This window comes from Athene cunicularia (genome assembly GCF_003259725.1).
Source record: "Athene cunicularia isolate RWA chromosome 4 unlocalized genomic scaffold, athCun1 chr4_part3, whole genome shotgun sequence".
Taxonomy (NCBI): domain Eukaryota; kingdom Metazoa; phylum Chordata; class Aves; order Strigiformes; family Strigidae; genus Athene; species Athene cunicularia.
In genome coordinates, this window is record NW_020799100.1 from 4,572,725 (window position 1) to 4,588,448 (window position 15,724).

Sequence of the window (15,724 nt, forward strand, 5' to 3'; positions counted from 1 at the left end):
TCTCTGAAACACAGAGTGAAAATTTTGAGATAAGCTCATATAGACTTTAGGAGTTCTGAAATGGGTCTGCAAATTTAATGAAAATGGGATCTCTTACAAAACTTTCAAGCTCCCCCTAAGTTTGGCCATGCAAATACCACAGTTATTCATACTTCCCTTGTAATAATGTTTTTGTCTGGAGCCAAGATTTTCAAAGGAACAAGAAAATTAATAGGAGCTAGTGGGAAACAGTCATTAAAATAATAGTTAACAGAACTCTTTGTTTAAAGTTTGAGTTGTGTGTTGAGTTATAGGTTGGGTTAATTTGTTTTTAGTGGAAATATTGTTTCAGTCAGAAGTCAAATTAATTTTGTACCACATCACAAAGCTTGACAATTTCTGTTCTAAGGAAATCAGTTTCTGAGATACCAGAAGTGCTGTTGCAGCAGCAGAAACACAACAGTTCTCAAGATAATGTATGGGAAAATCTTCAAATGACAACTGAGAGGGGCTGTTTGGAGACTGCCTTCCTTCAGCTGTGGAATCTGCAGAAGTATAAACAATGAAAGAGGTGGATGGAGACCGACAGCTTTCCTTCCAGAGAAAGCCTACAATCTTGCCTTCCTGAGCACTGGGAGAAGTTCTAAAAAGAGCTAGCTGTTTACACAGCTCTCCTAAGCTTACCATCCAAAACGTTTCACCTAATTCACCCTCTGCTTCCTCAGCAGGATGTTTGATATACCTGTCCTATCTCCCTGTCCCTGGATGGGGCACCACCTTCCCATCTGGTGGTGCCCATTTCTCTAGATTTGCTATGGAGAAAATCTAAACTGTTCACATAGATAAGACTCCTAACTGCTATATAGTATAAATTCAGCAGACAGGATGCTACCCTCAGAAGCATCTTCTCCATCCTCTTCCTATTTAACTGCCCTAAAATACTGTAACAAAAATGCTTAGGCAATTTCATACTGATAGCTTTCCATGCAAATGATTATCGTTAGCAGTGTGCTGAAGAACAGGAGAAATAGCTGCATAAGCACGTGGGAAGGCGAAGGTCCAAATGGCATTCCTTCTATTAAGATGTAACCAACCTTGAGAAATTGAGAATATCATGCCTAGCCAAATGTATAGTGAAGGATGTTTTAAATCAGAGTAATTAACTGGCAAAAAAGATCACATTCATCTGGTCCAAAGTGGTGAAGCTTTATTCACTTTAACGCCAGCTGGGTACGCACATGGAAATTTTTACTGAGCTTAAGGCAGTGTGATTTCTGGGCTACAAGAATGCTTTACAAACCTCTCTCCCATATCTGTGGGTTTGATGATTCAGTACTTTCAGCAACATTAGGAAGAAAGACTTAAGGTCTCTGGTCCACTTCTGAGGCATTTCTGCAAACTTGATCTAGATTAAGCGAAAAAGCTTTGAGAGCAATCAGTGCCCAGTGACACAAACTGCAAATTTTCAAGCAGGAGTCATAGATCTGCGCAACTTCTTGCAGTATGCCCCTTTCTGAAGCAGGATGTAAGAAAGCCCTTTGTTCCTTATGTATCATCTGTCTTTGAAACACATTAACTCTCTCATAGCAGTGACTCTTTAGGACATAGCATAGAGTAAGAATGATACAACTAGAAAAGCCTGTAATAGTTGCAAGTAACATTCATGGTTTAAAAAGTATTAAACATGAGATCAGGGTTAATCTCTGGCAGGACACATATAAAGGTGGATAAGACTCTTCAGTTTGAAGAAAATATTAATGTTAAGCAAGCTTGCTACTTTTAGTAAGGCCTAAGGAAGCATGTCTCGTAATGACATGCAGATAGCATTTGTCAGTGCAGGTTCCAATTATGTTCAGTATTTCTCATTAGAACTCTTCTTACCCTGGCTGAGTAATTGCTTTTTGATTATTGATTATTTCTTATGGTGTTTCTAACATTAATTCAGAGGGGATGTAAAACTTCAACATCAAAGACCATTAGGTATTCCTATGAAAAATGGAAAATTCATACATTTTAATTATGCCCTGTAGCTCTGAATAAGGGCTGAAAATTGGAGATGGGGCTATTCAGTGAAGGGAAGGAAACATTATATAGTTTATTATATATAAGCTTATTACCTTATACCTGGTTTTGAAACTGAAGCAGTTTTGTTGCTGAATTTTATTGAAACAGTTCCAAAAATAATTGTCTTGTAGCAATTGTGCTCCAGAGGTGGGCTTCTTGCTGTCAGTACTGTTGAAAACCCTCTACAATGTCAAATCTGGAATTTACTCAAGAGTTATTCCGCTAATTTTAATGGACTTTCCCTAACACTACGCAGCTAGAAGTGAAAGGAGAAAGGTAAACATCCTCAATTTTTCACTGTGGCATCCAGTTTCTGCCAAGTTAATAATATGCTTTTGTACAATCTAAGTGTCTTGGGCTTTTTTTGTTTGTTGGTATGTTTGTTTTAAGATGCAGGAGTAAGACAGAAAAGAAATTAAAAGCAACAAATAATAAAACCAGAAATCTGCCTGTGTTGTTCTTGGTTTTCCCCACACTGTTAACTTGAAGCCCTCTAGGGAAGGTGAAACAAACAGCTGTCCTGGCTACAATGCAATCAGAATCTCCTCCTGCAAAGCCAACTGCAAGCACGGAGAGATTGAGAATCTATTAGAAATACTGTGTGCTGGCAGCACTGTGAATTTAAAGTGATAAAATTAAGGGGCCATTTGACAGCAGTTACAGACCTCTTTGGTAACTGACCTCTCTATCTTTGTGAATTTTTACATAAAGCGCTATGGGCTGTGAACAATCGAAGTAGGAAACAAGAGCACCTTTCTTCCCCTCTGTAATTCACGGAATTCTCCCTGTGAAAACTGGTGGTACGCTGCAATCTCAGTCAAGGTACGATGCAATAAACAGTGTGACAAGAACCCAAACTCTGTGATCCAAATGTGAAGACCCTACTGCAATCACTGGCTGTCTCAACACAAACATACATATATCTGTTTACTCTTTACACATCTGGTTTGTTCAAAAGTTGCTTTATGTGCCACACAACCACTTTCATAGGGATACAAACCTCATAAAGAAGTCAGGCTTCATGCAGCAAAATCCTGTATTTAATAAAGTGCTGTTTTTCATACGTACCTACAGATGCTGGCATTTCTCCCCACTGTAAAACAGTCTCCTTTGTGAAATGCCCATATATATCAATGTAGATGCCTTCATCTTCATAGGTGAGTAAAAGCTCCATTCCGCTGGTGTTCGGGAGGATTATAATGGCATGTGGGCGAATAGTCCCCTGGATCTAGAATCATATTTTACTAAGATTTAGATCAGAAAACGGACTGCAATTTTAGTGACTACATCAATCTAACTAGCTTGGCAGAGCAATAAAAGGAACTAGCTTATGGCTCATGGAAAGTGAAAGAAATGCCTGTTTTCAGAAAGGCAGTTTGCTAGTTTGCTAGCTAGCCTCTGAAACAGGCTTTCTCCCCTCCTCCCCCCCCCCTCCACCCGGCTTTGAATATGGCAGCAGGTTTGCAAAAAAATCAACGTTCAATACTTCACTTTATATTTACCAGTATTCATTGGTTTCAAGAAGCCATGGAGCCACTGAGACACAATAATATTTACTTACTCGCTCACAAAACACTTGCATTATATAAATAGAAGAAACGTGAAATAAATTTGAATTCACAATTATTTCAGGAGATGAAGGACAAAAGCTTCCACATTCCAGGACCTCAGTGCTTTCACTTTCCATGATATTTCCTATCCCCACTCACAAGCTAAAACCTATAAATTCAACAATATTTACAGCAAGTTGAAAAGTTAACCTGGACCTTTCAAATATAAGCTACTCTGTGTCCTTCCCTTCCCGCAGCTTTCATTAAAAATAGTTCCCCATTTAAACGCTGTTCAGCATACATTTTTTTTTTGCATGCCACAGGAACAGTGCATTTCACTCACACAAATTATTTTAACAGCTGTTCAATGCACTAGAATCTCTCCCAGAAGCCAACGTGTCCCAAGTGAAAAAGTCTAAGTATACAACCATGAAGGTGCGGTTTTATGGAAGCGTTTTTGAAAGAAAAGAGGACAGCCTTAAAAAACAACAAAGCATTTCCTTGTTCAAAGCAGTACTCAGGACATTAAACAGTAAATTAAACCACTACAATTAATATTTTATAGGAAGGATGACTGGAGTTTCTACATCCTTTTCACAAGCCAGCAACACACAGGTTTTTGGTTTTTTTTCTTCAAGCACATACACTTATGCACACCGCAAGGGCACAATGAACAGTAAAAGAAGCACTGAAGCTGTACTTGCCAAACTGAATACACTCAGGCCAACCACTTGACTCCGTGCCTCCGCAACAACTATCCGTAACACTAGAACGGGTATCCAGAGCCGCAGAGCAATTTTAATGCGTTGCCTTGGTACTCGCATGAGTGATCGAAGCAGGTAAGAGATGAAGAAAGAGGTGGGGAACCAGGAAAAGAGGCTACCAGAAAGCAAGAGTATCTAAAGTCAGCCTGTTAAAAGTCTGGTCTGTTGCCACCACAAAGCTCCTTGAGAGAATTATCCACTTCTAGCAGATGCTCTTTAAAATAATAAAATACCAAAAAAGATAGAGCCACCGTAGCAGCAGATATATTTCAGGTCTAAGACTCTAAGGGAAAAAATATTTTTAGTACATGCTAACTTTTGGTTAAAGAGCACACACAAATGGAGTCAGTTTTAAAGGTGCCCCAAATATTCAGGACAGTCACCTGGGAAATCTCTTTCATCAGGTACATAATTATATTTGCAGCCTGTTGAAAAAATAAAGCCTCTAAGAAGGTTCACTTTTTTCTTTGCCTGTCTTATCTTGGGCAATTATGCTAATGATCTTTTTGACAAGTCATTATTCACCTTGCTTAGCAACCAGATTCCAGGGATGGCATGCAGGCATCCCACTTAGATTTATAAACTGATGGGAATTTTTCATAGTTGCATAGTTAACTAAGCTACTAATTGGAAGATTAAATAAACCCTCTAACAAAACAAATATTAAGTCCCTTAAAAAACCCCAATACAGAAATAAACAGTACAAGCTTTTAGCAGGTGATTCCTTTGTTCTGAACAGCTAGAAAAGTTACTTTTTAACTCAGAGAAATTTAGAAACTTAACAGCCATCTTCAAACATTGTGTCTATCAGAAACACAGGTTTGACAGAATTTGAAGGCACAATTTCCATGAGCCACTTGTCAGGGCAGCAGAGTGATCAAGTGGCTTGCACGGGAGGCACGGGTTTTCATTTGGTTTGAAAACATGGGGCTGAGAGTGGAGAAAAAGAAGTTTAAAAAAATAAAAAAAATAAAAGGGTTCAAGGCAAAGGCTGCAACATGCAGATCTAGGATGAGATTTCTTCAGACCTCCTAAGCGTAACTCTGGGACACTGCCTTGGGATACAAGGCAGCCACGGCACCCAGTGAGCTAACCCTCTGCCCCTGTGGAGCTCTGTTGACTTCAGGGAGGTTTTCAAGCGTGCACAGAAGTTTCCCTGCCAGGAGCCTCCCATCAGACTGGAACCATGGCAACCTGATAGTTTTCTGGACCTAAGCCCCCAAGTTTCTCTGGCTTTTGGGACTTGCAGCTTTGAAAAATAACTATCTAGAACAGCTAAAAAATAAGCAAGCAAACAAACAAAAAGATTAAAACCATAGCAAAGACTTCATATGGGACAGCCCCATGCCAGTCATTCACTTCTGCAGGGGAATTACTTTGCTGTTATCCAAGTTTAAGCCGGAATTTAGTGATCACCATCACCCCAGTGAACAGATGCACAATGCAGTATGTACACATGAACCTGCAATCAACAACCTCATGGCAACTTCTTGACAATCTAATGAGAAAATCCTGAGGAAAATGTAAATATTCTTTTGAATTTAAGGACTGATTTCACAGGCAACTGAACGGTAAGAAGATCAGCAAATTTGTTTAGACTGGAAGCTGGGTTTCTGCAAAGTCATGACTGAAAGGCAAAACAGGTTTTGCACACAGAGCCTGGATCTGTAGTCACGTGAAACAAATGCAACTCTGCTTCACGTTGAAGAAATGTGGCTTATGCATGGGTTCACATGTATACCTGGCTCCTCTAGCTACAGGTACTCATTGGTGCAAAGGTAGCATGCTTCCAGTGGATCAAGATTAGTATGTTGCAATGGTCTTTGTAATCCAGGCCAAATCTCAGCTCAATTCAGTGATAATTTAAATCAGCTTGTCAGCAAGATTGAAAAGCACAGTGGCAGATTGTAAAAGTCACCTAAATTCATGTAGATATTATTGTGTCTTTGATTGCTTAAGAAGTCCTAAATTTCCAGGATAAATCAATTAGAAATAGTACTGTCCATACAACAGGCTTTCTGACATTAAACCATTAAAACTGACATTCTAAATATGATAAAAGCCTTTTAACAGAACTTCAGTTTTATAAAAGTATGTGAAAAGTGGGTTTTTATTAGCTGGCATACAATATTATTCTCTTACCCTGTCTTTTGAAATACAGCACAACTCTTAACCTGATCATCATCAATATACAGCCCAAACAACAGAGGTATTTACATAATTTTTTGGAGTATCTTACGTGTGTTGGAAGGTACAGGTCATACACAGATCCAGAGTCCACATCAATAGCGTGAAAACCTACTAGCGAACCATATATGACTTTTAATCTTTGTCCATTTTCAACAGTCAGGTCAACCGACAGTGGTTTGTGATGAAGTGAGGTAAAGGACTGGAAAAAGAAAGATACACTATATAACACAAAAAAGCTGTTGGTTTACAGATCTGCATATATGTTAAGAATTTTCAAAACTCAAAAGTTAGTTGTTTTTGTTAAATAGTATGTTACATTTAAGGAGCTAAGTATCCATCACCCACTGAGTTGCAAGGAGTGCTGGATAATTCGCTTGTGTTTTCAAAAAAATCCACATTCTCGAAAATGACTAGGCAAAAATTGGGCTGAGTACCATTCATGTTCAATTTCCTCCTCTTTTGAGGGAAATTAGCATCAGCTTTGTGAACTCAAGAGTACATTTTGGCACAGCACTGAAACATGCTATTCACATCTAACAGAATCATGATTGTGCCACTTTTATGCCAGCCATCTCCAATATATGTCAAAAGGCCTATGTTTTCTTTAAAAAGAATACTCATTTTATATTTAACTAGAAATAGATGTTATACAAAGCAACAGAAACAAAAGCAAAGAGTAGATGAGAGACACTGATACATCTGAACCAAAGTGAAGTTTCACTTACCTTAAAAGCCATGAATTTGTGATAAGGCTTTGGAGCCCAAGCATAAACCTCCACTGAGTTTTTCAAAGCAATTACAAGGAATTTGATTCTCTCATATTTTACTGCAATACAAGAAGAACAACTCCTTAGGTACCAGACAGACACTTAAATCAAAGACCATCTCATCACATGCAATAATTTCAATGGATGATTTTAGAGGTAGACATGCAGCAAGGGAAACTAATGGGTTCTGGACATCAATGTTTAATATCACCAGTGACAATACCTTGACTGAAAACCTATAGTTCATTTATTCTCAGTAAAGCCAGATGGCTGTTAACAATATCTATATATTGCTTTTCATACATCGATGAAAAAAATAAATTTAAAAAAATCTTACTTGTGTCACAAAAAAAGGTCTTGACCCTGTATCTAAACCAGCCTAATTTATTTTTTAAGTGTGAACACACACCAACATTGCTGGCTGTGAAAATCTACTTTTGGCGGAATGGTGGTTGTTGGCTGAACAATTCTGTTACACTCTGTAGGATGAATTTTCATTTCACCGTTCACGTGTGGGGTTAAATCTCCATGTGCTAGTGTGGGTGAAGGACTTCCATGTTTCTGAGATAAGTAAGCATTTAAGAGATGAGCAACTTCTCTAAGTCGATTAAGGTCATGTTGGACTCATCAAGAATAAATGAAGAATCATGCATTGAAAATTAAGGCTTCTCTGTACATTGTGTTTTCACTCTGCCAGAGACAAGCATTTGCTTTGGAAATGGAATGCTAGGGTACTGCATCCCAACACGTTCACCCTTCATTTCATATTCAGTGTCTGCTTGGCAGGGATTTTTAAAAGATGCAGGTGTTATGCTACTGAAGTAAGGTTTGTTTTCTCTGGGAGGAGGGCTTGATCAGCCCTTGCTGCTTACAAAAGCAGCAGTTCACACTGGCCAAACATACAGCAGAGGCTTGAAGAGTGCAAAAAGGTGACACTAGAAAATCTCACATAGGCAGAGAAAGAAAAAAAATTAAACTCCACCAAAATGCAGAACAGTACATCCTTTTCTTCTTCCACCTGGACAAGTGGCTGTAAAACCAAAGGTCAAGATACAAGAAGATTCACCAAGAGAAAAACAACAGCAGCTGTTTTGTCAGAGCGGCTTCTAAGTAAACACAGAAGCTCCTATGAAATGTTTGCCTATTTTTAAAAAAAAACCCACCCCAACACACAGAACCCAAAAAGGAGCAACTGAAGTGGAATATGTGGGTACTTATCTGTAATCACAAATAAAATAACAATACACATCTGTTTCACATTCTTTCTTGGATTTAACCCTTGACAGTTTTAAAGCAGTGAAATAAAAGCAAAACAACCATCAAACAAGATATTTATGAGAGCCAGCCACCTTTCTGTCTTCTGCACTCCTCTACATCATTTCTCTATTTGCCTTTGAAAAAAGTGCCACTTTGATATTCCATCTTTCACCAAAGCAAAACGTGCACTATACATCACACCCCCTCACAAAGTTAAATGACAGAAACTATCACAATACTGATGTTCATCTTCAAGGAGGAACTGCCTGAAAGCCAAATAAAAGAAAGATGGTTTTTCTACTGCTATGGTACCACTTCCAGTGTGTAAGTTTAAACAAAGATACATTTAGGTCTTTTATGATACAGAGACAGGGATGAGCTGCAGCACATCCAATCTGATCTACCTATGGATGTCTTACAAACCTGATTTACTAGCGCTTTACTAGACCAGTTTCTTAGCAGTTACTCAGAGCCAGGAGGGAAGCTGAATAGCATGGAGGTGGAAAACATCAGTCTAATTAAAACCTTAAGTAACTACAGAACTTCTACACCACTGACTGAGCAAAAGACCAGGGTCGGCACTCCATCCTTCCAGCTGTCACAGGGAATACCCAGAACACCATCCATAACTGCTGCAAAAAGAGATGCTATCTGCAATGACAGGGAGCAAAGCGTCTGCCATGTAAAACAAAGAGGTTTGAAAGAACTCAAACATATTCAGCCCAATACAATCTTGAAACAGAGCTGAAAAAATGCTGGTGTCACGAGATGCAAAAGGATGACTAAGCAGCTCTTAAAGGAAAAAAACAAAAAGTCCTTACCGACTTTGTAGTGTACACAGCCTTCCAGGTCACCCACAGACACCCAACCTTGACGCTTCTCCACCTCTGGATCATTGCGCAAAATTTTATTTCTCAGCCATGATAAGTAATACACCCTCAACTTATTCTTCTTCCCTAGTATTTGAAAAAAGAAGACAGACATAATGCTTTAACTCACTGAAGTACAAACTCTCCCACATTTAGAAAAAGACAGTTTTGTGACCTTGAATATAGCGGGTCTCTGCCTCTTCAAGGTGCAAGAAGAGTGCAGCAGCACAAAAGAAAATCCCTGTATGACAGGGACATGCAGGAGGGAACTGGAACATGTGCAATCCTACAGCATTTGACACACGTGCACTTACCTTGTGACTCAAGCTTCATGCAAGATTTTCACACCTGACTAAAATTCCTCCCTCAGGCCAAAGAACAGGTCTCTACTGACACATGTATTATCAGAAATAATCACACTATCTGGCATTTGCTCTTTGATGTGAAGGAACACAGGTATGGTCTACAATGGCCATTCTGAATAGGTAACTCATCTAGTTCTAATTAACTGACAATCTTCATTAAAAGTAGCTATTTTCTTTTGGATGCCTTTCCAGGTGAGAATTACTTTGTCATCTTTCATCTCAGTCAATCTTTCTGTTGCTTTAGTTCATAAGCACATATGGTCAACAGTAGTCTGGGATCACAGGTCAGTCTAAGGAGAAGGACTGTGTCACATAAGCAACTGGACTTGGCAATATGGGACAAACAGCTCTCACCATCACTTACCACAGCAAGTCTGCACTGCTCCTTGCTGGGCCAATGACATTTTAATAAAATTGGACTTAGATAGAGGCTTGCCCATCACAGAAACAAGCAGACTGACAAACTACAAGTTACTGAGAACGTATTCATTTTAAGGATATGAAGTACTTCATACTTTCCACGAACCATTTTACACATTAACCAGGTAATGAAATATCCCAAAGCCTCTCTGAAATGAGAATGTAAATGTTAAAAATTCAAGAGAATTTACCTATTAACAAGAATAACCATCCTATGTTTTTCTGTAAGAGGAAATTCCTCAACCTAGTTTATAGCCTAATTCTTTTTAATTGCTTCCAACCCCAATGCAGGTCAGATACTTTTAGAGACTGAACTAACCTGATATAGTAATTAGCACATTGAGTCCTTCCAGAACATCCATTTGCTGGAATCGTCTCCTTGTAATCAGTGAATAAACTCTTCCTTGCCCACTTCGGTCCAGCAGCCACAATCCATTCTCTGTTCCCACCAGTAAATTTACTCCTGTTGATGCATGAAAAAAAACCCTGCATAAATCACCTAATGATTCAGAGGCCAGTAAGAGTTCATTGTTTTGGGAACTGATTCTTATTTAGTCTAACTTAATGATACCTGATAATTTCTCTGTTGTTCTGTGGATGATTTCCCAGAAAAATGAATAGAAGAAAGGGATCTCACCATTACAATTTCTACCCAGCAGAACACTTATACACCCATGTAACTTGAAGGATGAGTAGTTCCACTGAGGTCAATGTTGACTTAAACAAAAAGGGAAATGCTTTCTGAAATAGTGTGGCCAGCAGGGACAGGGAAGGGATCTTACCCCTGTACTCAGCACTGGTGAGGCCGCACCTTGATTCCTGGGTTCAGTTTTGGGCCCCTCGCTACAAAAAGGCCATTGAATGACTTGAGCGTGTCCAGAGAAGGGCAACGGAGCTGGTGCAGGGTCTGGAGCACAGATCTGATGGGGAGCAGCTGAGGGAACTGGGGGAGTTTAGTCTGGAGAAGAGGAGGCTGAGGGGAGACCTCATCACCCTCTACAGCTCCCTGAAAAGAGGGTGCAGAGCGCTGGGGATGAGTCTCTTACAATTGACAGGACAAGAGGGAATGGCCTCAAGTTGCACCAGGGAAGGTTTAGACTGGATATCAGAAAGCATTTCTTTACAGAAGGGGTTGTTAGGAGTTGGAATGGGCTGCCCAGGGAGGTGGTGGGTCCCCATCCCTGGAGGGGTTGAAGAGTCGGACTGACACAGCACTGAGGGATCTGGTGTAGTTGGGAACTGTCAGTGTGAGGTTAATGGTTGGACTGGATGATCTTAAGGTCTTTTCCAACCTAGACTATTCTGTGAACTCGATTTCTCAGGTGACCTTGGAAAATGCCTGTGAGCACTACAAAAGTCCCAGTCCAGCACCACTCCACACAGGAGATCCAACTAAATGTCCTAAGGGTCTCTACCAATTAAAAAAAGAATTAAAAAATCCCCTTTCCCCAGATACAACACTCAAATGACAGGAGGACCAAACCTGTGGGAAGAAGGGCTGCTGTTACGAAGACACAGAGTGTTTGAAAATGGTCCGTGTTCTGCAAGAATGCTTTCACATGCCAAATTAAAGGAGTGAATCCATCTGAAATCCAAGTGCTCCAAGGAAGCAAAGGCTCCAGTGAGTTGCTGACATCAGAGGATGTCAAAAATTGTGTTCAGCTGGCATGACAGCTATGTTTCCTAATCAGCAGGTTCTAAGAAGTGACATGAGGTATCCTGCTGTAACAAGCAACCTCCTCTACTGGCAATGCTCTGATGAGTACCTGGTGCTCTTCAGCCTCAACACACATTTAATTACAGACCTTGCCACACAGCTCTGTTCTTAATTTTAAATCTTGGAGTCCTAACAAACATACATTACACAAAATCTGTGAAGCTGTAAACTGGAAATCTCCATTTCCTTTGGATAATGTTTCAACTATATTAATTTTCCATTCTGGACTCAAAAAGTGAGGAGTAGTAAAAGGCTGAGAGAGTCCCATAGAATACATCCATTCTTCAGAAGTAGAAAGATGGTTAAAACAACTCAAGAGCTTAGCTACTGTGAGACTGGGACAAGGTTTATAGCTGCTGAAAACTAGTCTGACTACATTCATCTTGGTTTTACACCATGTGAAGCTGATCCTGTAAAAAGGGTGATCCAGTGAGGTTCTGAGGAACAGCAGGAACTAAGGAAGCCAAGCTTTTGGAAAGATCAACACCTGACCTGCTTCAGATTCTTGGAATATGTAACACACATGACAGCAAAAGGCTTCAGGTTTGTATTGTTTCCACTGGGTCAGGACTTAGAGCGATCAGCTGTACTTGTATGCAGCTAGGACAAGAGTATCATGAGTTGCCTAAGTTATTAAACATTTGCAGCTTCTGGCTCTTCAAACAAGCAGTTTCAGTTTGGTGCCCAATCAAAACATTTTCTCATTTTGATGCACAAAGCTGCAACTGCAAGTGATCTGTATCTTCTATGAGGAAGGCGGTGCCATGTGACTGACACAGGTATCTACTTGGTGACTTGCTCCAAGATTTTGACAAAAGAGGTGCAATACAACTGTGAAACCTGCCTGGCATACACTGCCAGCCTCTCCTGCTGCTGCCTTCCCTCCATACACATGTCCAAGCACTTCTGAGCTTACCCCACAAAGCAGCACAAAGGACCTCTGAGTTGAATTTCTTCTTATATTTACGGATTTCTGGACTGTCACTCTGCGGGCGGATATTTGTTGGGTTGACATTGACAACGGAGCCCTTCCTTGCATTTTCTCTCCTGACAGGCTCAGGTTTTGCACTAGATGCTACAATGAAAGACATATGCAATCATGAAAAATGCCAGTGTTTGGCTATATCTCACATTTGACCTGTTCATGGCAGAATGAAAGAATCCCCATAGGGGTGAGAAAACGTCTCAGGAACATTACATAGCCATAGAATTAAAAAAAAAAACCCACAAAAACTGGAAAATTTCTCAGGCATTCCCGAGTGAGCACAGTGGTAACCCAGCAGCAGAGTAGAGCAAATCACATCTGGAAGAAGGGCAGAAGGAGTATAATGAAAACTCATAACGCTGTGGAGTTTCAGTTTCTGAAGATGTTACCATCAGTTTCCATTTCCAAGCAACAGGCCCTCCTCACTCCCCCCAGGAGAAACCAGGAGTGACATTTTATGAGAAGGGTAAAGCATACTCACAAGAACTACAGGAAGGTCCTACTGGACTGGTGGGAGGGGTGATTGGCAGAAGTCTAGGATCTATGAATGAAGTAAATGATGTGGTAGATGATGTACTGCTCTTTGAAGGTGTGCTTTCAGTGCACGGGGTCTACAATGAAAAACAAGAGCTGCTTCAGGAAGATGATGCCAGGAGAGCACACAGCAGTGCTGTGCCTCTGAGGTTCAGCAGAAATGGCACGTGGCATACTTGGACATGATGAGTCTTAAAGCACTATATACATGGTACAAATTCAGTGACAGAAGAGGCGGCCTGAGCAGGCAGTTGTGTGGGGTTCCTCAGCCAGGCACCACACTGCCATAACTAGTCCCCAGAAGAAAGGCACGTTGATCACTCCCTGCTGTCACATCTGCAACAAGGCACTGCTCAAACCTCTGCAGCAAGGAGGACGTTGTTGCCTCAAGTAAGGCTGTGTAGGACATGACAGCTGACAGAGCTGTTACCTGCCTCCAGTGACACACTCCTCCCCAGGAGAGCCCTGTGCTCACAGCAGTTAGAGGCCCCTTGGGGCGGCTGAGACACGCTGCCCCAGCCCTGTGCACTCCCACCTGACACTTGGATGGAAGAAAGCCAGGGACAATGAGCAGGGGCAGCAGAGTGCACTGCATTGATGACATGACAGGTAAAGGAGCAGAGGGTACAAGCCCTTCTAGCTTGTGTAGAAGGGGACAAAAAAAGGAAGGAAAGAAAAGGGAACAGATGGGGACAAACAAGTGGGACAATAAAATCTGTTAGGGAGTTTAAGATTATATGTCCCCTAGACAAAACTTTTAAAAGAAAAGGAGGGATGGGGTGAAAAATCTCATCATAAAAAGAGACAGGATAGATGAAGTTAAAGGACTCTCAATCTCAGGCTCCTAAGAGCTGGAGGAAAATGATGGTACAAGTCATTCAATCTGTAATTTATCTCTTACCTTATTCAGAGGTTTGTTCTGAGGTTCCTGGCTAGTCAGTGGCACTTTTGGTGGGTTCACAGAGGAGTCTGAAATTTGACTTTGCTGGAGGAGATCTGGCAGGAGATAGTTCTGGTTGTTTAGGCTCCAGAGGCCTTCTTGGGTGCTAGAAATTTGTTTCCCCAAAATCTGATCCTGCACATGAGAACATACAGTTAAAGTCCACATTTAGCATACTTCCATTGCACTATGCAACTCCTGTTAATTAGGACAATAAATAATGACGATATGGGGAGGGGTGTTCTGCATGATACAGCATGTAAAGACAAACCTTATGGTAAGATTAAAATAAAAAAACGAACAGAAAAGTGCATGGCAAACACCAAGACATCAACACTGGCTTCCACTCCTGAAGTGCTCTGTGAATGTTCTTTATGTATGTTACCTCAACCACAGGTGAAGAAGGAAATTCATTATCAAAGACACTTGAGACAGTATCAAATAACTTGTCCTAACATTACAGATCTACCTACCACAGTCAGGAGCAGGTACTTCTCGGTTCTGGACCTGCATTTAGTTCAAAACCCCTTACTGTTGCTACTTTCCATTTACTGAATTAGGATTCTAGATTGAATGATGACATTCAGTAGGATCCAGTATCAGCATTTCCAGTACAACGACGTTTGGTACTGCAGACCTCCCTACAGGATCCCACTGGCTTCAAGGAAATACTTGTAAACTGTGTAAGGTATGAGACACCACGCAAGCTCTCTCCCTGACAGCACAAAATACGGAGTCAGAGGTCGGTTTCTGGGAATACATGGCTGGAAGCTTTGAGAGGAAAAAAGCTGGGATGCGTAAAGCAAGTGGTGTCCCAGATGTGGAGGGAAGTGCAGAGGGATCTACTCCTGGTCACAGGTACCTGAACACCATCGGCACTGGAGTGTAGGGAGTGACAGAAGCCAAGCAGTACACTAGAAAATTCCTTGGATTAAAATTACATGGAAGCAGAAAGCACCACCAAACTCGAGCAGCTTCTGGCTGGCTGAATTCAAGGCAAGCCTGTACATTGTACGTCCGGTGATAAACAACCTACTGAAATCAGATCAGCCTTTTTGAACACTAGCCAAAATACAAAACAAAAAAAGAAGTAGATAGTTCTAAATAGAAGACATTTACCTTTTAAAAGCCAAGTAATTAACTAGAAATCAAACTGATGCTCTAAGTATTTTACATTTTGATTTAGATATAAAAAACCAAAACAAGCCAAAACGTACATGTCAGTATTTGAGATTAGGGATCAAGCCAGCATGGGGCTTTTTTGTTCAGTTTTGAGTCATATTCAGCTAAACTAAACCAACCCCCATCTGAATCATCTGGGCA

At 40.6% G+C, this 15,724-nt stretch overlaps 1 protein-coding gene across 1 annotated transcript in view; it reads right to left on the minus strand.

Moving 5' to 3' along the window:
- NRK (Nik related kinase) overlaps positions 1-15,724 on the minus strand; it is a 100,764-nt gene that overhangs the window by 10,397 nt on the left and 74,643 nt on the right. The window contains exons 21-28 of the mRNA XM_026848441.1: positions 14,363-14,536; positions 13,409-13,538; positions 12,859-13,017; positions 10,545-10,688; positions 9,393-9,527; positions 7,273-7,373; positions 6,597-6,746; positions 3,112-3,271 (exon numbers count right to left, since the gene is read on the minus strand). Coding sequence (XP_026704242.1) covers positions 3,112-3,271; positions 6,597-6,746; positions 7,273-7,373; positions 9,393-9,527; positions 10,545-10,688; positions 12,859-13,017; positions 13,409-13,538; positions 14,363-14,536 — 1,153 coding nt within the window. The remainder of the gene's footprint in view (positions 1-3,111; positions 3,272-6,596; positions 6,747-7,272; positions 7,374-9,392; positions 9,528-10,544; positions 10,689-12,858; positions 13,018-13,408; positions 13,539-14,362; positions 14,537-15,724) is intronic.